The 23,971-nt window shown below is 46.2% G+C and overlaps 1 protein-coding gene across 3 annotated transcripts in view; it reads right to left on the bottom strand.

The window, feature by feature from the left end:
* LOC8051620 (receptor-type tyrosine-protein phosphatase kappa) overlaps positions 1-23,971 on the bottom strand; it is a 103,011-nt gene that overhangs the window by 22,428 nt on the left and 56,612 nt on the right. For all 3 annotated transcript variants that reach the window (XM_040207626.3, XM_040207628.3, XM_040207627.3), the window contains exons 2-5: positions 18,365-18,801; positions 9,459-9,546; positions 6,927-7,003; positions 5,444-5,480 (exon numbers count right to left, since the gene is read on the bottom strand). In XM_040207626.3, the coding sequence (XP_040063560.1) occupies positions 5,444-5,480; positions 6,927-7,003; positions 9,459-9,546; positions 18,365-18,652 (490 nt within the window). In that variant the 5' untranslated portion in view covers positions 18,653-18,801. The remainder of the gene's footprint in view (positions 1-5,443; positions 5,481-6,926; positions 7,004-9,458; positions 9,547-18,364; positions 18,802-23,971) is intronic.

Raw genomic sequence — 23,971 nt, 5'->3', positions numbered from 1 at the left:
CCGGGTATGCGAAGTTTTCGTTTCTGTATACAGAGTTTCGATACAAGGTATGGTGGCCTACAGCGGTTCGGTATACTTACGTTCGTTAGACGAGGTTTCTATAGACAGTATACACGATAGGCTTGGATTTCTGGGTTCACACTCCGGAACGCTGCGCTAGTTCTCTCGCAGTTTGCAGCAGAAATCAAAATTTGAAGTCTAAACTGCTATGTATAAATAAGGACCCCAGACACTTCAAAGTTTGGCTTGAAAAAATCAAAAACTTAAAAAAAAAAAAAAACGTAAAAAAAAATGTTTGTTGATGTTCACATTGACCGCACGCTTACGAAGAAAGTTAATAATTCGTCCCCTGCACCGTCCCGGTACAAGCATAGTTTAACTAAATGGGCTTCCGTATCGCGTGGTCAGGAGTCATTTAAACTGCGCGTTGGCAGACGAAGCACAGCCTCGTGTCCTCGGAGTTCACGGAATTCCCAAGACCTCCGTCCGTCTTGGGAATGTCAAGCAGAATTTCGGAAATTCCGAAATTACGGAAGATCCTCAGAATGTACGGACTTCTGCCACGAGTCCGCGAAGGTGTGCCGTTCTAACGAAGTTTGATAAATAAAACACCGCAAAAAGAAAAAGAAAAAAAGTCATGTTTAGCGTGGACAGCCTTTTACAGCAGTAAAGTTCGAGGCACCAAAACTAACGTGTTACGAGCCACATTCGCTGACAGAATAAGAAGGGCGGTGCGACTCTCTTGTACGCTCTGACTCGAGAACGCGCTGGCTGCCCTCCGCCGTGCGTTGCCCTCCGTCCTGCGTCGCTGCGGACGCACGTTCAAGAAGTTAGTTCACTAGAAGGCGAAGCACGCCGAAGCACTATCAAAGGTAGGAAGCGCGCGCTAGGGCAGGACAACTGAAATTCCTCCCTGACGTTCTCACCCTGTCGGCGGCTATAGACCTTTGCATCGCTTATCACCCCGGGTGAAAAATGCTGAGTCACTGAGCTGCGGACGCACGCGCAGAGTCTGATCTACCGCACAGCAGAGAACAGCGCATGCTCAGAAGTTAAACACCCCAGCAGACAAAGATGGCGGCGTGCAGAAGGCGATTTTTGCGAAGGTCTATACCGTAACGTGAAACATCGCCCCATGAGGTTGGGTTCTACCGAGTATAGCACCGGACATGGTTATGTAACACTGGCCTTCGTGACGCGAAGCTCCGAGTTTCGAGGGGGATCGCAGAACAGTGACCCCGCATTACCGATCCCCGAAGCACGCGATCACGGGATGCAGGTGGTCCGATTCACACGCTGACAGTGTGGAAGGCGCCGCGCGTTTCTTGAACCAGTCGTATGCGTCGGTCTTTCTCCGCGTGATCACGACCCAGTGAAGAGTAATCATGCGGCGAACGACCGACGTCGCCCTTGCTGAATACAATATGTCCAAACTCCAAACAGGACACCGAGGGGAGCGAAGCTGGCAGAAGAACGTCAAGAGGGAATTTCCGCTTGGTAAACCTCAGGACGGCGTGCCGACGTTTCACTAGGTGACCTCGCTTCTTCGAAAATATGTGACAAATGGCGCAATATACAATTTTGATCTCGAATCAACCTCGATGCGTAGTTGAGAACAGTTCGGGCACTCACACTCGCAGATTATTACTTCACATCTGCACAAAGCAAAAGAGGTTCGTTCGTTGATATTCTCCGGCGAGAATGACCTCCTATTGGCCTCGAGATCGACCTAGAGGTGGCGCTACGGTCGCGCTATCATCACCATCAAAGCGGGGATAGGAGAACGGCCGCCCCATAGGCTCTCCACGGTCGCGCGCGAGACGACGTAGATTCTTGCGTTTATTTTGTCGCATACTGTCGGTGGGAAAACAATTCTAGCGGAAAAGGATGCAGTAAAGTTCGGTGCTTCAGTAAAGATCGAATCGTGTTGCCAGCGTGCGGCCCAAATTTATATAATCGCTTCTGTGGGTGTGTCGTCTGCTCTAGGCAGACGTTGGAAAGCGTGGATCACCACGACTGATGCCTGTCTCCGGCTGAACAGGAATATTTATGTTAAATATTTGTTACTTTTAAAATGAATGTATCAGTTCATCAACGTGTGAAATAAAAAAATAATAATAAATTCCAACCCAGGTAACATAATACTGGTACTGTGGGCTGTGAAATCGCAGTTTCTATGCTTTTTTTAACGTCTTGGTTTTTCAGTAATATAAATATTTAGAATGAAGATAAGTTAGCGATGTGTTGGAAATTACCATGCTATTGAGCTCCTCTGCCCTTTCACTGTGCCATACACTCTATAAAAAGCCCGTGCGTCTGCTCTCCCGCACAACACTCGTAGAGCCAATCGCCGCAACTTACGAAGGCAGATCAGCGAAAGACGATGCCGAAACATATGTTTAGATTAAAAAACGCAGTCTGAGTTGTGGCATTAAGCAATGCAAGCGTGACGTTTTGCATTGCTTAATGTCACAACTCAGACTGCGTTTTTTGGTCTAAACAGATGTTTCGGCATCGTCATTCGCTGAGCTGCCTCCGTAAGTTCCGGTGATTGGCTCTACGAGTGTTGTGCGGGAAAGCAGACGCACGGGCTTTTTTTTAGAGTGTAGTGTGGGTAACTGTTTTGGAGTCTGAACAAATCTACTGCTTTGCGATGAGGAGAGAGTGTCTCTTCTTGTTAAAATCTGCAAATTGCACGGTTGGCAGGACAACAGAAACACGTGAAACAAACTCTACTATATCTGCCGTGACTGTAATAAACGAGTGTAACCGAGCAACGCAGCAATGTTCCTATTATTAAATACTTTTCTTGGTAGTGTGGGTTCACCCGCTTCAATTTTCTTGACGAGCCCCGCGGATGCCAAGAAGCTAATACTATAAATCTCTGGCTAAATGATCTTGTATTCAAACAAAGTAGACTGTACAACACCAACAAACGACGCGCACTACGCACAGACAGCATCGGCCGCAGTGATACTCTTTTACTGATGAGGGCTTCACGAGACTTTCCGATCACCCTCCGCCTTCACCTAACGTATATCGGGACTGGGCAGTTCATCGATTAACTTTCAGATTATTCGAGTAATGCTTTAATTAAAAATTTTTTTTTTGCCGGTTAATTGGAGTGTTGTGCTAAAGAAAGTCAACAAGGAGTAAAATATGCCTGCTTTAATATTTTTGACGTCTTTATACTTCTTTTGTGACACTGGCTCGCAGGGTAAACCACTTCAGCGTGGTTTACCGTTTATCATTTCGCCGAGGGTGATTATACTGTTTAAATAAGAACTTAAGAAATACTTCATTTTAAAAAGCTTCCCGTGTTCATAATTATGGAGGACTCACAACGTGAAGTTTATAATGGGAATGCACCATGCCATTTATGACATAGTAAAACCAGTAAAAAAATGTGTAGTTTTAACGTCTTTCACGCAATATGACCGGGGCAAAATCAACATACGGATTTATTGATTGATTAGTCTATTGAAGGATAGCAATCAGTCGGGGTAATTTTCTAATAAAACCACAGGCCCACACAACATTCAATGCTTTATGAAAGCCGCGGTTTGTGCGATAAAAAAAAAAGAACGTGGGACCAGCGATTGTAGCTTCCGACTTAATAATAATCGCTTTGCTGAATTTCTACGCATGGCAAACGATACAGCACAACCTTTAGTAAGAAGAAACGGCAATAAAAGCATACAACATTTAATAAGGAATGTCAAGCTCAGCCTGAAACGGGCTTGCCTCGTCGAGATCCATGCTTCTGGGCGTGCGCCCGTAGCAGACGACGCACGGCGGTATCCCCGCTTTCGCGCGTTTCCAATTTCGGCCGCACGGTGGCGGCACGGTTCGATCTCGAGGCGAATAGTGTTTACAATCTATGCTGCGCTAAAGGGACACTCGGACGGCATTGAAGTGGCCCGGACTCGTGTAACCTTCTGCATTTATCAGAAGTTGCAAATCTCGACCTATACAGTTGTGTACTGGTGGAAGCCTTAAATGGTGGAAGCCTTAAATGTTTGCGTTCTTTTGGTTCGTCAACATTTTGTCGATTAACCGGTTAAAACAATTATTCGCGAATACAACATTAATTGATTAAGTGGCCGGTTAATCCATCGATTTCCCAGCACTCCTTGCGCTACGCTAGCAGAGAGCGGGGTTATGTGATGGCTGCAAGGTGGTTGACTCGTCTGGCGAGCGATTATCTCTCACCAGCCTGTAATCTGAAGGGTGAACAAGCGGATCTCGCGTTGCCGATAAAAGGAAGCTGGTTAAAAAAGATCGTGGTTATTTTAACGTGACGCTGGGGGTGAATCTTTGTCTCAGAAGAAGCGACGTAATTTGGGGTTGGTATCTTCTCAGAGTTGCCGATGAAGCTACGTGCCCGAAAGGGCGCGTGGACCGTGGGACCACATTGCAAGTATTATAAATCAATTAAACGCGTCAACAGTAATAACACTCAATGGACGTAAACTGCCGTGAAAACGCGGTCAAGCAGTGGAGACGGAGGGAATGATGCGTACTGAATCACAACGGTATAAGTTCAACAGCACAAAGACCCTTGATCCTAGCGCCGTAAGCTGTAGAACTGGCGGCCATATATCCGTGTGCGCTGCTGCTGAGCGCGTGCTGACGGCGAGCTTCCGCAGTCCTTTTGGAGCGTGCATTTAGCACCATCAAGGTTGCCTGTCTTACAAGGCTATTAATGTGAGCTCGTTCTGAGCATGCACTCTAAACATCGCCTTCAAACAAGGCGTCCAGTGAATACCTCCTATTGGTAGACAGGCCTTGTTCGCAAGCACGATTACGTGCTGATTACTTGGCTATATCTGTCACTGCGGGGACGAAAACGGTTTCATCTAATAAAGTATGTGGTGCAACATCTAAGAATAACCGCGAAACTACAAGTATTTCGTTAACGGTTCCAACAATCTCCTCACATTTTGAAGGCACAAAGCAGGTATCAGTGGCTTTTGTTGGTGTTGTTTTACTCGCTAGGTTTTGTAACACAAATTACCAAAACGTCATCGAGGGAAGCGAATTTTTGTTTCGACAACTACATGTGAGAGGGGGGGGGGGGGGGGGGGTCATGTTTAAAAAAAAATATGTTTCCACTATTACAAGAACTTTTAGAAACGATTTAGATGACTTTTAGGGACGGTTTTGGAGGCACAGAATTTCAAAACTTTCGTGAAAGTGAGAATTCTCAAACCACAAGCTCAAAACTCTTATAAATATTCTGGGATCGTCTCTGTATTATGGTGTCTCTTCGGAATTTTGCGTAGCTCTTCTTCTACGCGCGGAACATCTCGAATTTTTTTTTTTTTTGCAAAGAGTAAACTCTTTCCCCCTTTTCGACTTTCAATTCCATACTCGGGGCTCGCGAAAAGAGCAAATGAAGAAACCAGGAAACCGAGGGAGAAGAAGGGAAAGTGCCGCTCACCTTGGGCTGCGATGTAGGCGTTTGGCTTTAGAATACTCTGGAAATGAGAGAACGCGTTTTCTTTCAAACATCACAAAAAGAAAGCATCAGAGAAGAGGGGAACAAAGGAAGTAGTGGTTTCTAGTGTGCTTTTGCGATAGCGTGGCGTGCGCTTGCGCCCTCCCGCGCTACGTCGGGCTAAATTAGAGCCTTATAAGTAAACGATGTTTTCCGTTTATTCCAAACAATAGAAAGTTGATCTTTTTAATTTTTTTTTTTTATTCTTAGGTAATTAGTTCTGGGAAATCAAAATTAGGAGCGGTGGGTGTAAACGCGATCATGCTGAAGGGACTTGTAGCGGAATTAACCTGGATGGATGCATGGATGAACCGGCTGAGCTCTTTTGATCGGGCGGTAGCTTACGCTACCTAGCCATTTTGTTTTACCATTTAAGCTTAGAATATTTACATGTGAAATCTACATTCACTCCGCACTGCAAAGAAAGTGAGGCTATAAAACCCCCTTGCCATCAGTTAATAAGAAGATACCTAGCTTTCTCTCGCTTTCCGCCACCATTCACTTAATCTTTGCTTGGTAATCTCTACTGTCTTGAAATCCACTCTTCCTTCGCTGTCTCTAAAACCCAATGACTTTATTAAATCTATGTTGTCTTCGGTAGGCATAGGGTGAAGCCGTTTACAGTAGAGTATCAAGTGCTCAGCCGTCTCGTCCTCCTCTCCACAAGCAGTGCACACTTATCAATTTCCTGGTACTTCACTCTGTATATTCTGGTTCGCAGAACACCTGTCCTTGCCTCAAACAACACTGAGCTTCCCCTAGAATTGTCATAAATGCTTTCTTTGGCAATAACTGTTTTGTTTAATCTATAGCTTTCCAAAGCCGTCTTTGTCCGCATTCCCTCTAGCCACCGATCTCTTTCTGTGGCTTTAACTTTCTTCTTAACTGATACCTGCTCTTCCGTATCTCTACTATAGCCTAAAAACTTTCCTCTTAATTTTCTAGTGCGCTGCCTCCACTTTGTGTCTATACTCCTCATGTATAAATAGCTGAAAACCTTTCATTTTCACCTTTCTCGAGTAACGAGCGCCGTCTGGGAGGCTGTCTGCGAACTACAAATGGAGGGCTGCCCAACGTGCCTCGGACAGTCGGAAGCCAATTGGCATTGTGCCGTTCTATCGGTTTTCATTGCTGCTAAAACAAAACAATCGTTAGAAACGACGACTTCCGCGCGAAGATAGGTGCTGACAATGTTGATCGTGCTGGACGTTGCCCACCAAAAATGGCGACAGCGGGAAGCAGAGGAGAAATTGTACGCATGCGCAGAGTCTTACTGGAAGAACTTCCACTCGTAGAGCACCGATACACAAGAGAGAGAGCGAGAGAGAGAGAGAGAGAGAAAGGGGAAGAGAGTGAAACGTCGCGAACCGAGGAAAAGAAGAAATCGGGCGAGCAGGATGGAAACAAGAGCGAGAGGTCTACTCACGTCGATGTGGGTTGCGTTCACGTAGTCCGAGTCGGGAATGTCGGGAAGGGTGTCCAGGACCACTCGGTTGTAGTCGTCTGCCAATCAAAACGAGTGCAATCACGTGAGCCCGGTTCCTACGTTTCCTGTTTTCTGCTTTCATTCGAGTCTCATTTCGATTCGTAGAAGTTACCTTATTTATCCACCGCCTTCTTCGTTCATACCCTCGAACACTTCACTCCTTTATCCTTTCATGTATGCCGTTCATTACATTTTTTTTATATTATTATAATTATATAAATTATTATATTATTTATATTATTACAATGAATTAACTTCGAGGCGATCGACTGTTTTGCTTGCCAGCGTGCTTATATTGTCAGATATAGTCAATTCGGAACTAAAGTTAGTGACAGGCTAAGAATGATCCGCCTCTAGCAGGCGCTCGTTTCCGTCTGGGATCGCCTCAACCCACATAATATAAACCGTTTTTCCTCCAACTCTTTTTGTTCCGTTCTCATTCTTGTTCCGGTAGGCCACTGATGTTTCTATCTTTTTATTGTTTTTTTTTTTTTGCCAGCTTTCGTAAATATTTTGAAGGCAGGGTTTACGTACGTTCAGAATCGAAGGAGAATTCCTATCCATCACACACACACACACACACGTGTAGACACAGACAGACAGGAGCACACACACACATAGGAACAAATAAACATAGAGAGGAACACACACCAACGCAAGCATGCACGCATGCACCCTCTGCCAGCCAAACACAACCACAACCCACCCCACCAGCCGCCGGTACGGAAAGCGACCCATTCAAGAAATCTAGACGGTCCCGCCCACGGAACACGGTAGGGGAAAAAAAAGAAAAGATGCAAAAGCAGTTGGATGAACAAGCGACAATAAAATAAGCGAAGTGGCCCGCAAAACGCCGGGGCCATCCCGGGAGGAGAGAAGTATTCGGGCTCGCTCAGTGTTGGCAGACTGCCAAATGCGAGAGCTGGAGATGTCGCCCAGCGCTGGCTGGCCGGCTTAGCAGAGCAGTCATCGATTGAAGCGGCCGCCGCGAGTTTTCCCGCACTCGCTTTCTGGTGTATATACACACACGCGGCGGACAGGCCACGCGAACAAGAGACAGAATACACAGGGGGAGGCAGGCGCCGGTGAGACGCCGGTGTCCGGCAGCGCCATCTCTCGACCACCTTCGACAACTTGGGCGGCCGTAACGTTTTAATATTTAAAGCACGAAACGCTTCGTGACAGGACCCCCTAATCCCCGAAATTTTACCGTCCGTGAACTTCCCCGGTGATTTTAGACGGGTGATTGATGTCACGTGATACACGACTTGAAACCGTGACGTCACGTCGGGCGACGTAAACTTCCCGCTAGATTTAGAGAAGAAAATAACGTCGCGTAACCTGACGTCACACGACGCGGTCACGTGACGTCATGTCAGTGTGTTAAATTGTAGTACCAAGTGCTGCCGTGACGTCACGTCACCTGACGTCATGGGACGTCAATTTTCTAACTTACATGTAGCGGGGAAACTATTATGCAATGCGTTCTTCAATTCTCTAAACGGCTGTTTAAAGTTTCCTGCTGAAACTGAAACGCTTGCTTCTTCAATACTTAATCCCATGCATGATTATAGCATGGGGTTCCGTGCTTTCCGAGTCTATTTTTCCTGAAATTCAAAAATGCTTGTCAAAGTTTTTCTTTTTTTTTGTTTTTTTAGAAAGAAGAAATGGAATATGGTGGGATTTTATTTTTGTTGGGTTCTCAATTATCCGGTATTCAGAGTTTAATTTAGGCCTGTTCTCAATCTTTCAAAGTCCCGTTCTAAATTCGTGAGAACAGTCCAGTATAAAATGATTTTGGTTCAGCTGATTTAGCGTTAGCGCCCTTGTCATTGTTGATACTAACTGTGCCATGAAAAAACTTGCAAACATACGGCGCTTCGATGAACGCCGATGCTTTAAAATCTATAAACTCGCGGGCATAGTAGCTGGGAAACTCGTTTTCATCCGATACCATTCCAACACCCCACCCCGCGGTTGCACGAATGCACGAACCCAGGGGACCGGCGAGGAGAACAAAAGATTCAACTGCCCATTCCCCCAGGGCTATAAAATCGACAAGTTTATAACTTTCACTCTTATAACAACGCACCCGTTCTTTCCCCCAAGGAGCAAAAATACTACGTTCTAAAATTGGAACCCCGAACAGTTACTTTTGCCGTAACCCAGAAGCAGAATGAACCGTTGTCTTGACCCAGACCTCGACGTTACACCCTCCTTTTGGCAATGATTCGAGATTTGAAAGAAACCTGGAGTGGTCTCTCCCCAGCACTATAATAGAGAGTTTTAGTAGATCGTTCCGATACCTCCGATAGCCCCGATAACGATATTATGCATGCTCAAGGGAGGCGGTGGCGGAGTATGGGGTATCGTTATCGGAGTCATGGGAACGATCTACTAAAACTCTCTAATGACCCTGTTCCCTGAAGAAACTTGTCAGCCGCCAGTGAACCCCGGCCTCCGATCACTCACAGGGCAGCAGTTTCTTGTACGTGTTCTTGGCATCGTTGGCCGGCTTGCTGGCGTGTCGCATGCAGTGGGCCTCGCCTTTCGTCGCCAGCTGCTCGGGAGGACCATGAAAAGGGAAACGAAGCAGACAACACGTCACACCGGTGGGTGGGTACACACACACAGGTAGCTCGAGCCGGCGCACACGCTCATTTCAAAAGTGAAACTATCTATACACCAACATACCGTTTACAAACAAACAAGCCCGAGTTTGCAAAACCAAATTCGGGATGAGTGAAGCGTTCTGCGCATGCGCAGTGCCGTGCACGTTAGAGAGTTGAGTTGGTCTGTAGACCTTTGCATCGTTGATCACCCGGTCGAAAAATGCCGAGTCACCGCGCTGTGGACGCGTTCCCAATGTATGATATTCCGCACAACAGAGTAACAGCGCATGCTCAGAAGACGTTCCACAGCCCAGCAGACGTCTTATAACTCTAAAATGTAGGAAAGTGCGAAACAAGAAGGGGCCTCGAAAGGGGTGTAAAGGCAAGGAGGAAAGGGGAGTATTTTAATCCCCACCACAAGAAAAAAACGAAGTAAAAAAAACTCAAATTGCTAGGCAGCTGCAACGTTCTGGCATCACACACGTTTTGCGATATTTTCCAAACGCCTACGTTCACGGCGCACTTCATCGGATAGTTTAACGCGTACCATGTGCGTACTCGATAGTTGTTCCTCGAATGAAGCGATACTACCGCTCATCGGGCCGATAAACCTGGCGATCTTCCGCAGCATTCCGTACTCACGAGCTCCTCTCCCTTAATGCGCACAGGTGGTCGAGTTCCTCCTCTCCTACCCCTCTAGTCACATGACTTCGCCGTTAACCAATCAGCGTCGAGCATCTCACTGCTCCTGTCCCACCCTACAACCAATCAGTGTCGAGCCTCGCGGCCACGCTTTTATCCAGGCTTCACATTTGGACTTCACAAAATGCCGAACACTTAACCCAAAAAAAACGTTTCGCATTATAGAAAAAAAAAATGTTTTGCGACGCGACGCGAATGAGGCCGAGACAGTATTTACGGGGAGTCGTCACCGCCCAAGCAGTTCCAAGCGCGGCAAAGCACGCACACGTAGAGAGGCGGCAAAGCACGCGTCGTTTTTCCGGGCGCCCCCACGGAGTTGCATATCGGCAGCAACGGCGGCGGCGTGCATGAAAGGAGACCCCAGCGTCTGTCTATGAGTCACGCTTCGTCGAGCCAGCAGCAGCATCTCCGAGCGAGCGAGCCCGGTGTTCTAGATTTCGGTAGCGGGAGGGGGGGGGGCGGGGTTCGGAGGATGCGGCACTCTTCTCGCTGTCAAGGACGGACTCATCTGGATCAGTGGGCGAAGGCCGCCCCAAACGGGGGATCCTTTCCTCCTTTCGCACCTGAGCCAACTTTCTGTCTCGCGCGAAGTCGTGCACACTTCTCTCCCTCCGGCGTCGCGGTTCTGAACAGAGCCGCGTACAAAAATAAACGACACTCGTTATATGCGGTCGGAATAACTAAAACGTGTCTCGATCTTTCGCATGAACCCGGAGAGCAGAGAATGTGTCGTGTGAGCATTATGCGTGAAGGCGTCACGCATGTTCGAAAGCGTGTTTGCTTTGTGCGAACGAATGTTTCCAACATGTCTGCGGACAGTTGCTGATATTACCAATGTGGCAGGACCGCCGTACAAACAAGAAACTACTGTGGCTTCTGTAGTAAATGAACATACCCCTATGGAGAATTCGAGATAAGTTTTTTTTTTTTTGTTTTTTGTTTTTTCTATCCAATACGTGTAAGTTTTAAACCTAGAAAGCCTGGTTTGCTTTCTTTTCTCAGACATTGAAATCCAGCTATATCTGCTTCGCACGGCGTAGTAACTATGCGCATTTTTTTTTCTTCTTCCTTGAGAAGGAAACAAGTATTCCACCTCCTCACCGAAAACGTGTATTAAAAAGAAAAGAAAGAAAAAAGAAAAGAAAGCTCGGTCGCGCGAAGTGTTCTTCATTTCCCCCGTTGTGTGAAGAATTGAGATACCTGCATGTATATGTGCATTGAAGATATGTTACTCGTTACTTTGTCGAAGCGTACATGTTTCAAATACGAAATAATAAAAAAAAATAATACATCATTTTTTTTTTTCCTCTGCAGCTGCCAAATTTTGTCTAAACCACTTATCGCAGCGTATAAACTATGCGACAAAACCTGACGAACGCGCTTTGTACCTCATTATTGGCCTTGCCGTGAGGTTGGACGTCGAATGTCTGTCACCCAAGCGCCAAAAAAAAAAAACACGCCAGAGATAAGCTATATTATTTGCTCCCAAACACCTTATACTTGGTGGCAGCCATGTTTTTCTCATGCTTGGCGCTAAATCTGCCGCTGCAATCCCGCACCCCGCACCTGTTTGCATTTACTTTGTGATATCTGCATTGTAAAATCTGCAAAAACTATGTTAAATTTCTTAGACGCACTTCATTTATTTCACTAGTATTAAGTTATAAAACATACTGTAGCCCACAAAGTTTAATTAGGAGAGGCGAACCCATTTGGGTACACACACGTTGTTGACTAAATAAAAAGGAAATTTACCAAATTCAAAATCATGAGCGCCATCACACTGAGCACCCTAACAACGTAGACACAACAATTCAAAAAATAAGCGCGAAGGCGTTCTCAAGTATGAACAATCAAACAAAACAACAACCACAGAAAAGTTAGACTAAAACAAAATTTAAAACAAGAACTCGCGAATTAGAAAATCATCGTCAATGCCTCCCAAACTAGTTCCGATGAAAAGAGTTGACTAACAATAACATTTATTCCGCGAAAGTGATTTTGTGGCCGTACAAATGGTTTGCACAACGCCGGCAAGAACCGTCGAATGAAAAAAAAAAAGATAAAGATAATGATGGGGATTTCGGAACAAGCTATACTTTATATATAAAGATGTGTCGTGAAACGACCTAATATTAGATAATGAACGCGAGAAACATGCAAATTTCTAGACGATGTTCCCTAAACTGACAAAGTAAAAAAAAATCTAAAAAAAAAAATCAAGAGAGCTTCTAATGGGCAGGGAAAAAGAAAGAAAAAAAAGAAAAGTCGACTGCGCTCGCTTGCTTTAACGAACGCCCGTCAGCGAGTCACGGAAAGTCGATCATTACGAGGAAAATAATAATATTAAAAAAAAAACATCTGCAGGAACACGCGAAACTCTTAAAAATAATGAGTTGTTCTGAAATTCACTGACTCGCAAAGTGCACGCATCGCAACGAACGCAGAACGTCCGAACCATTAAAGACCTTTTTTTATCGTTACCGTCCGTCTGCTAAAATCGTTTCTCTCGTCGTTAAACCAACTAGTCACTTACGAAAGAAAACACCAATCAAAGAAAGAAAAAAAGAAACAGAAATTCCTTGAACTAGATTTCCACTCAAAACTCAAGATGAAAGTAACGTTCTTTTTTGGTTTTCTTTGTTTTTTTTTTTCTTTTATAAGTTTTCTTTGTCTGCGCGCCAAGGAGCCATACTCCGTTTCTCTGGCATACGACGAACCGCCGCGGACGCTATACGAGTCATAGAAGCCAAGCCAATCCAATGCCATGACAGTGTCACGTGACCTTCGGGAGTGGCGCATTGCTCGTACATCGTACCATAGCCTCCTCTATACTCACAAAGCCTGTCAGTTCAAGGACGGAGCCATATAGAGTGCCCCGTCGCAGATTCGGAGCGCGAGGATCTGGTAGAGAACAGAGCATCAAAGCTCCATTTCATCGGGGAACCTGGACGTGAGCGCACGGCTTTTGCAGCGCCCAGGACCCGAAACACACTTGTTCGCTCGGGAGAAGTGTGTTTCGGCGTCTCGCCACAGCGGGGCGCCAGTCACGTGGCATCTCCTCTCATACGTTGTCTGCCGCTCCACCTTTTCACTTTCGGCGGCCGCTTCTCGTGGCGATCTGCCAGGCTTTGTCAGCATATAGGAGGCTATGATATCGTACGAAAAACCGCCTGCAGACGTGTTTTCGAAGCAAACCTACGCATGTGGCAAGCACGCTATTTCGAACGTGCCTGAGGCATGTCTTCGGACAACTGCGCCGCCGACATCTGCAACAAACTCCGCGTGTCTTTTTGTATACACCAACTCAGCGTTTAGAAAAGAAGCCCGATGTGCTCACACTAGGTGTGGCACTGCGCACGCGTGCCCAGAAACCAAACTCGGGAGGAGTGACGCGTCTACGCATGCGCAGTACCGACAGCAGCACCACCGCACTGTCGTGACGTCAGTGAGTTGAGTGCGTCTATACGATGTATGTATAAGCAGTGTGACCTCGGCTCCAATCGCGTGATATAAACGTTCCCGCGAACCTGGATTGGCTGGGATGGACTGATAGCGTCCGGTTCGCTGGGTCGTATCAGTTGAAACGAAGTGCGGCCATGAAGACGTCCTTACGAGAGATCCAGGCTTCAATTTTCACCCCCCCCCCCCCCCCCAAACCGTTTGTTTCTATCTGGATGAGGATATCGTACCGGCGTGCGGTCGTGTATCCCTACTGCGTGGTGCACGTTAAAGACCCCAGGCTAGCGGTTGTACTGCACTGGCTAAATTGCTCACCAACGGCTGAGGCACACAGACGCCCATCGCAGCTGACTAACTTCCGTCTGTATAAACGTACACACAAATCAGCGTTGTAGGGATCGGCGTTCCAAGGAACGAGGTTCCTGGAACTCGCCGTTTCATCACGGAACGGGAACGCGTAACGTCTTCGAGGTAACAAAAAAAAAAGTAGTTTTTTTTATGTATTTGCAATTTTAATTGAATTGAGTAGTCATTTAGGCCTTTATAATATTGATTATTACCTTCGATTTCAAGGGATGGGCAAGTATCTGAGAAAGAGAGAGAGACGAAAACAAGGAACCGAAACAAATTGTGATCGTGTCGACTCGACACAATCCCATTTAAATAGGATATTTTCCCTTGTTTTATTTTATCCACGGATTATACGGCACAATATTACATTACAATACGCAAAAGTAACGTTAAGGCAACGACACGCTCCAATTCCCCCCAACCCCCCCCCCCCCCCCTCCGACCCCCCCCCCCCCCCAAAAAAAAAAGGAAAAAAAAAAGACAGGAACGAGTTTTTTTTTTTTTTTTTTTTTTTTTCCCGATTTATTTGAGTTTGTATCGAAAACTGGTTTCAATAATGACAAGAAACAGCTTTTGTTCCTGTTTAGGAGGAACGTCTACAACACCGCAGCACAAAACACTATTACTTTGTAATGTCGCTTGATGAGGTTAAGAAGAGGGGTCTTTTGATGTATTGTTCCCTGCCGTGATCTCAAGTTTTATTGGGAGTAAAATAACGAAATGTTCTAGAATGCACCTATATCTATGAATGCGGGTATCATAGAGCAGGGTCCGGGGACAACGGCTGTTCATGATGCCCTCCAAAACTCGTTGAGGACACAAACTGTACCAGCGACAGAAATTAGAGACCTGGAAGAGAACCCTACACGAATGTCATTGCGAACCAAAAGTGATGTACGGTGAAATCACATCACACGTGGAATCTACTCATTTGTGATTGCGGCGGTTGACGTTGAACAGGGCACAGAACCAACAACTAACCAAGATTTCCTAAAAAAAAAGAAAAATACTGAGTGGAGAAATTGTTTGCGACAAAAATTAGGGACCACCGAAGAGCAGCGACTTGATAAAAGTTTCTGGAAGAAGCTTTGAACGAAGAAAATAACCTTCCGCGTTCGTGGAAGCCCACGAGGACATCGTCAACAGCTTGCACACGGCACGCAAGAAAGGCTTATTGAATCACGGAAGAAAGAAGCCAGGAAACGTAATCTTGTTGTCTTCGAAATTTCTGAAGAAATAAACAAGACAGAGAAAAATCTTGAAATTGAAGAATAGTCTCTTATTTTTTTTTTTCTCCTTTATTTCAATGGCTATGGGTGTATGCGGTTTCTTGATGTGAAATAGTAGTTGGCCGGTATTATACAAACTGTTTTGTGACCCTGACTTACTAGTAAATAATGGAAGCACAACACCAATCTCCTTTGCGAGGAGTAATTGACCATATTACTTCCAGTGCTCACAGTGTGCGCTGAGAATACGAAGGATTTTAACGAGCAAGAGGACGCCAGTTAAATAACGGGTTGAAAAGCCGGGCTAACTAAGTAATGAAGATGCATATTAACGGTATCACATGGCGCACATTCTCTCAAGCAAAGCATTTTTTTGCGGAAAGACGCCCCGCATGTATATAGCTTGACAGGCTTGACAGGCTGACACCCGCACACACAAAACAAACCATTAAAACGGCAAGCTGAACGCCTGGTCATATTACCACGAAAACAAGGCCTCGCCATTTATAGTTCATTAACAGGTGTGTATATTCCCACGATTGCGGCACGAAAAAACGCGAGCAATATGTTAGCGAGCGTTCACTGGGTTCTCGCAATAATGCTAATAAATCCGTATTTCTCTTTTTTATTTTCGTATGTGTTTGTTTTCGCCGACCAGTGGCTTGACCTAGGGGGTAATGGAGAGTCCATTTTCCCCTAAGTTCATAACCAACGCCAAAAGAATATTCTACACGCCGCATCTTTTTTTTTTTTCTTTTTAAAGAAGTGCATAGGCGTGCGCATAAAACCCTAATTTCAAAGGACTAGCAGAGAAATATATATAACGATGCAAAACAATATGCATAGAAAAAAACAAGAAGACAATAACAAACCAAAACAAAAAACAAAAAAAAAAAGGGGGGGGGGGGGGGGGAGAGGGGATTCGTTACGGCAATCCTCCAGATGGATTGAAGGATAATAACGACTGTAGCTTTTACGAAGGGCCATGTGCCAACTAGTCTCTCTCTCTCTCTCTCTCTCTCTATATATATATATATATATAAATTTTTTTTATAATGTAGCCGTCTGTCTGTCCGCCCTTCTGCGTAATCGAATTGCAACCGCTGGCGTGCGCAACTCGTATATACTAACGAGATTATGGGCTCTTTGTCTTTTCTCCCGTTCCCGGGGAGGTTATGTACGGGCACCCGAATTAATATCCCAACTTCCGCTCGCGTCGTTTCGAAAACAAGGCACACCCTTCTTCTCCCGTTCCGGCCGCGTATAGCTTCACAATCGTTCGTCTGCAAATGCCGATAAGCGTCGACGCTTTTTCAGTAGAAACCGACGCGCAGCGACGCAAACTAAAAAAGAAAAAAAGAAAGACGTCACAGCGAGGCGAGTCAAGGCGAGTAAGCCGGGATGGTTTGTTCTTTCGACGCGCGAGATACGACCTATCTTTCCTAACCTACCAATGGCGCTGGAGGAGGGAGAGGGGTCAGGCTACTATCCTTTTCCCCACATTTAAGACAGTTCTATAATTTTGGGTCACCAAAAGCCGGGGCTTAAACTGTATGAAAAATTTAAACAAAACAAATTTGGAGCCATTTCACTCTGTGAAGGTTGTTGGCCAGCGAAGCCGTAGAGCATTACCACAAATGATTCACCAAGAGACGTACAAAAGCACTTCACCAAATGTTTATTAACAGTATATATACATCATTGTGAAATGGTAGTGATGATTGCTTTGTGATCACTATGATATGCACTAATGGGTTCCATTACAGCTTTGGTGAGATTTTTGGCGCTCGTCATAGACACGTCGCTCTTCAGGAGTCCCAATAGAACACAATGAAATGCCCTGCTCGGCAGCTGCTGTTTTTGTTTACGTAAAGCGTTGACGTCACCCGACTCGAGCGGGAGGAGGCCCATTACTCTCGGATGTATCTCCATTATCACACGTTTCGACGTCCTTATCAAAATACATGTCGAGGTAAAGGGGTGTATATAAAGTTCCATACAATGGAGCGCTTTTACATGCGATTTCTGACTTGTTTTTGCACACGGATATCAAAAATGCAAGGAACCCTAGCCATTTACAGCTTGGCTGTAAAAAAATTAACTGCATGACAATTTGCTACGCAGTTGTGTTGCATACGTGAAATGTACTGGCATCACGTGACATCAGGTCACATGACGTCAATTTCCTCGCTAACCTTAGCGGGGGAACTGAATTGGTGTGTAGGTACGTGATGTTAATTTTCCCGCTAACTTTAGAGGAGAAACTAAATTGCTATACAGGTCACGTGACATCATGTCAGGTGACATTAATTTCCCCTCTAAATTTAGCGGGGAAACTGACGGCACGTGACCTGATGTCACGCGACCTATACACCAATTCAACTTCTCCACTAAATTTAGCGGAGAAACTGAACTGGTCTGCAAGTCTGTGAAGTCCCATAATGCATCACTGCGCGCGTTGCAGTATGTGACGTCACAGGCCACGGCTTCACGGAACCCGCAGCAACTAGCCAAATAACGGTTAAGGTTAAAGGTCAGAACTTCCACTTAAACTATAAGTCAGGACTTAAACTGTCGTCGACACAGTTTAAGAAATGCAGGTTGTTTTATTTTGTTCACGCTTCCGTTCTCTAGAGTTCTTACAGCCTCCACCTCATTGGCGGCGGAGTGATACCAAAATGCTCAGGACTCACCACGCCCTTGCTGTTTTTTTAAGCTGTAAGTGACGGTACTCGCTGTCACGCCAAGAAAATAAAAAAAGTTCTGTGCAGTGTTCATACGCTGCGTGAAGTAGTTCTTACAAAATTCGGATGTCGGGAAAAAAAACGTACACAAGGCCATACAGGACCTGTTAACAACAACAACCCCTAACCCGGCTCTCTCATGATTCAAGATCGCGAATATTTTTCGTTTTTAGGCTAGGTGGCGCAAGCTACCGCCCGTTATAAAGGGTACAGCCGTTTATGTCCATCCATTCATCCTTGAAGAGAAAGGGAGCGAGAAAGAAACGGAGGACACCCACCAGAAACTCGGTCTTGAGCAAGACATCGTACTTCTTGAAGAGGGTGATGTGCTTGGGGAACCTGGCCAGCTCGATGGGCCTGGTCGGGATGAAGGCGGACGCCTCGTCCGGCAGAGGCAGGAGGCCGCTGTTGAGCAGCGACAGCTGCACCATGTTCAGCGAGCTGAGCACCCCAGAGTTGGCGGACCCTCGGGGGGCCCTGGGCTTGCTCCGCTGCGGCTGGGACGCTGCCCTCTTGGCCCTCGCCGCTGCCGTCGAAGAGGAGGACTTCTTGCTGCCCCGGCCCATCTTGGGTCTGGCCCCTTGGGACTCCGGGGCCAGCTGGCCGGCGCCGGGGGGCGCTTCGGCCAGCCTTGCCGTGGGGCCGCTGCCGGGGCTTCAGGGGCGCCCCCGGCTCAGCGCCGCTTCACCATGGCCGGCGGAGACCTGCCGCCGCCCTGTGGGCACGAGGACAGTACTCGTTGGCTGGCGGACATTACATAAGAGCTCTCGGCTGGTGCCCTTTATAAAACAGAACTAAGGGCACCTGGAAGACGAGGACATGGGAAAAAGACACCACAAAGCACACTAGGTGTCCTCTTCATGTGTCCTTGTCTTCTTGGGGTCTTTCCAGACATCTTACCACGCTCCGTTGGGACCCTTTGAACCACAAACTGAAGGCAGAGACACGAAAGAGGCAAGGACACGGTAAGGACAAAAATATGTAAAGAAGACACCACAAAGTGCACTGTGCTGTTTTCTTCACGTGCCATTGTCGTCTCGGTACTTTACGAGGTTTCTCGTGTGGGGGGGCCGCGAGGCCCTGCCACGTTATTTGAAGTGAGGACATAGAACGAGACAAGCGAACGACGTGTCTGCCTGTGATGGCGGCTTCAGAGCATTCTCTTGCACTCTTGCACGCGCTCCCCGAGGCGCGTGCGCGTGCTGCGCCTCGAGCCATCTCTTTTATTTTCATGAGAAGAATGGATCTGTGGGTGCGTTACACCCTACAGATATGTTCTCCTCATGAAAATAAAAGAGATGGCTCGAGGCGCAGCACGCGCACGCGCCTCGGGGAGCGCGTGCAAGAGAATGCTCTGAAGCCGCCATCACAGGCAGACACGTCGTTCGCTTGTCTCGTTCTATGTCCTCACTTTAAATAACGTGGCAGGGCCTCGCGGCCCCCCCACACGAGAAACCTCGTAAAGTACCGAGAAGACAATGGCACGTGAAGAAAACAGCACAGTGCACTTTGTGGTGTCTTCTTTACAAAAGTAAGAAAACCTAGAAGTAAAGGACATAAAAGAAGACACCACAAACCGTACTGTTGCGTCTTTTTCGCTTATTTCTGTCTTCTGTCTCCTTTTTTTTTTTTTAAGCATCTTACAGCATTTGGATGGGGCCCTTTGATTAACTGAACTGAAAACGCTCACGTGAAAAGAACACGCTAAGAAGATAAGACCTAACGCGCACTACGATGTCTTCTTCACTGCTCGTATTCTCGGAGCATTTCCAAAGTCCTCACAGTGCTCGGTTGGGACACTTTAAACCAAGAAACTGAAGGTACCTTGAAGAGAAACCCAAGTGAAGAAGACGCGACGAAGTACGCTGTGGTGTCTTCATGTGTCGTTGCTTCCTCGAGAATTTTTCAGGCACCATAAAACTTTTGTTTGGAACCACTTAATTCACACCCAGCAGTCGAATGCACGTGAAGAAAATACCACAAAGCGTGCTGCGGTGTCCCATTCACGTGTCCTTGTCTTCTGGGTGCTTACCGTTCTTTTAGAATGTCCTCACTAGTTTATTTATTTTCGTGTTTTGGACCTCGGAACTACTGAAAAAGCCAGCTGCTTTCAACAGACTGCGTACGCAACAACTCATGTTTCTGGCTTCACTTCAAGATGACGTCACTGGCTGTCACACGGACCATGCTCAGATGCTTCGCTCCTGAATAAACAACTCTCGTAAAAAAAAAAAAAAAAGAGCTTGCTTACAGGCGATTACGTGTGTATATGGATCGGCAATACCTGTTCCACTATTCGCAACTCCAAATTCATGTAGTTATTCTAGCCGTGTTCTAAGTTCATCCGAAAGATTGCGACTGGAAACCTGTGAAAGGACTTTCATGGTAAACTATGTGCGATGTTTGATGTTTTAAACTGCACCGTCCACACACGCGCACCTTCAAGTTTAACCAATCACGCTTTCACGTTGTTTCTTACAACAAAAGCCAAAGAAAAAAAAAGAAAACAAACACCCCACACTTCCTGGAGGCCGTTACGTCACATGGAGCGGAGTTATTTCAAGAGATTTTGCTAGGAAGGCGAGACACCTCCTGTAGCGTGCTTGCACCGCAACCATACCCCAAACAATCATCAATCTCTCCCGACGTCTCAACTGTCCCTGGCAACGTATACATACACCATGGAAAATATTATGCTCCCACGATGCTCGCTACCATATGTGTTATTATTCCTACGCGGCGCGGGCGCGTTCCGTGGTGGTTACTCAAGCTCCGGATGAGAGCACATGGCGCGTCATCGCTCCATTTCGTGTTTAGTTTCCTGCACGTGTACTGGCACGGCCGCGTATCTGGAACGCGTCTCTGGTTGGTCTATTTACCACGTCCTAAAAACTGGTCCCTCGGATTCCGCCTGATGACGTCATAGGAGCGCCATGATGTAGCAGGCCGCGGTCCTGGAGGTGTCACAGTAGCGCTGGAGGATGTGGTACACGCCTGTTCTGCAGTAGGTCGCTCCCATGCTTGACAGCCCAGAAAAGCTTAGGCTGCCAGCAGTTGGAACTCCGCGACAACAGCGACACTCGCGTTCGCTCGTACTTTCTGTAGGGACTTCTAGCAACCGAACGCCAGGATCGCGACATCCGACTGCATGAAAGGCCGGCTTCTGTGACGTCATTTGTTGCCACTTCGGGACAACTTCTGAGGTATGGGCGGGATAGGACGCTAAATACAACAGCCGAAGACGCGTTCCACTGAACGCCGAAGAAAGGTTAGGCGCTGCCAAGGATGAATGAACGAATGCATACGGCTTAACTCTTTAAGATGGACGTCGGCTTGCGCCACCTAGCCGGTGTTTTTAATATTAAAAGTTAACATCTACGTAAGATGCAAAACAGTGCAGTTAAGCCTACTGAAAAAAAAAAATGATACAATCTGTGTGACGGAGGAAACTTTAAGGAACGTGACACCAGAATGGGTGAAAGACTAGAAGGAAGGAAACGGGACTTTGACGATATCAGAAGGTAGTATATAACTTTCATTAAAAGAACCTTTTTCCACCCGAAAATTGGCAAGCGAAGCTCATCTAGCCGGTTTTATATGCTATAACAGATAATACAGTGTAGCGACTCGGACAAATGCAGATTAAATAGTTTCACGTTCTCAGTAAGGGTGTACCAGAAGTTACACCCATGACTAAATCCTTTCAGGGGCTTTACTTCGAGTGATGCACGTTTGAAAATTGGAAAGAGGGGTGCCGTGCTTGCAAAGCCCTTTAGTTGTTCAAGGGTGTTGGGAGGGTTGCCTTTGACCCTAGCAGTCGTACGTCTGTTCGAATGAAGAGTTGATTAGTGTCGTCAGGTGAGCCTTCGTTAACTGTCGCCATAATATAGGTGCGCTGAGATGATAAAATCATCTCGGCGCACCTTTCAAATGTGACAGGGTTTCGAAAGGTGTGTGCCTCTGTGGCTTCCGTCATATCTTCTAAAGCCAACGGCCCACTTCATACTTAGGTAATAAATTAATTTCAGTAATTGAGCTACTGTAATTTAATTACGTTTTCAGTAACTTATAGTCGGAGGTCGGTACTTCTGACCAGAAATAAGTGTAGTTGTGATATAATTTACTTCGAGGCTCGGTAACTGTAAGATATACATTCCAACCGCAACTATAGAAATAAAGTATACTTTATTTCTTCCATTGTTTTGTCTCGTTTTAGAGCTCCGTTTTATGGAGTCACTCACAGGCGAAAATACCGTATTTTTCGGACTATGGTCCACACCCTGTGTTTACACCAACTCAACTCTGTGACGTCAGGCCGCAGCGGGGCGCTGCTGTCGCAAATGCGAATGCGCACACACGTCATCTTACGCGCATCTGGTGTGTGGGCAAATGCGGGCTTCTTTGTAGACAACGTGTTGGTATAAAATGGACATAAACAAAACTGTAAAAAAAGAAACGCTTTCTTTATTAGATAGTTTGCGTTTGGTGCACATTCCGCACCTGGTGTTCAGCCCGCACGTGTAAATTATTTTTTATACAGAGCACACCTTGACAAATACCTCTTTTATCAGCTTACAAACAAGCTTGCATCACACAACAACCATCAATAACGTGCCCTGTCATTCACATAATCCGTCGTGTCCTAATCATCAATCAAGAAAAAAGTAAATCCTGGTATAGTCCGCACCGTGTAAAATTTCAACTTTTTCAACATGTATATAGTCCTCGGACTATAGTCCGGAAAACGCGGTATATTCACAATTTGCCTCAATGTCCTTCAGCGAACTGGGGGAACTTTAAAAGCGGGGAGACTGTACCAGGGCGTGGGTCGACGTCTACCGACTGAACAACTGTCAAATCTACTGCACCGCAGATGACAGGCCGCAGAAGGTTCCCCACATCAAGCCTTGGATTGCCTGGATGAAGTGAACGATTCGAAATAATTAAGGCTAGGCTTTCATAAAAAAATAACCCGGTTAATCGTCACTCTTTAATCGATAATTTAACCGATTATTCGGTAACTCTGATATTAATGCAAATTATATGAAAAGGTGTCGAAAGCGACGCTTTTCTTTTACTTTTTCTTGCTATGTCTTTAATGGCACAAAATCTCATTGAAAACTTAACGCAGTGGTACTCACAAAAAAAAAAAGGGACAAGTTTTATTAAAATTAAATACTTTTACATTCTTACTCAAAACTCATATTCACTCTTGATGACACTCGCGGGAAATGCTTAATTCAGTGCTTGGCTCCGGAATTCAACAGTGCTGCCTGTTAAAATGGGCAAGGTCGTCACGAGAAAGAAAGCAGGCATTTTTACTTTTCTTTCGAAATGTCTCGCTGGATCAAGCCGACCAATTCCCGCAATTTTGGTTTCATTCAAGTTATTATACAAAATACAACTTGTGTGGGCACAGCGTGTAAGCACAAACCAGATTCGTGCGAGCGAGAAAGCGTCTTGCGCATGCTGGATGGATGGATGGATGAATCCGGCTGAGCCCTTTGGATCGGGCGGTAGCTTACGCCACCTAGCCATGCTCAGTACCGACAGCAGCGCCACCACGGCGGCGTGACGCCAGAGAGTTGAACTGGTGTATACTCGGTGTGGCTTATAATGTTCCCGCCTTCTTGCGTCGTGATTGGCTCTTCTGCCTCCTTATCGGCCAACGTCGCAATCTGATTGGATGCGGAACGGTAATAAGATGCACGGGTGACCGTGCACCTCTTTATTGACCTATCATTGACCGTGGCAACGTTTATTTCACGCCCGTGTGTCACCTACTTGACACGAAAGAACAGTCTTGGTGGACAAGCGATGTGGCTCAAGAATGTTGAACTGGGGTCACCCAGAACAAGTTATCCTCGTTTTATTTGTTGGAGGCC

This window comes from Ixodes scapularis, unplaced genomic scaffold (genome assembly GCF_016920785.2).
Source record: "Ixodes scapularis isolate PalLabHiFi unplaced genomic scaffold, ASM1692078v2 PGA_scaffold12__126_contigs__length_90152505, whole genome shotgun sequence".
In the NCBI taxonomy this organism is placed as follows: Eukaryota; Metazoa; Arthropoda; class Arachnida; order Ixodida; family Ixodidae; genus Ixodes; species Ixodes scapularis.
This window is presented reverse-complemented; position numbering and strand designations above follow the sequence as displayed.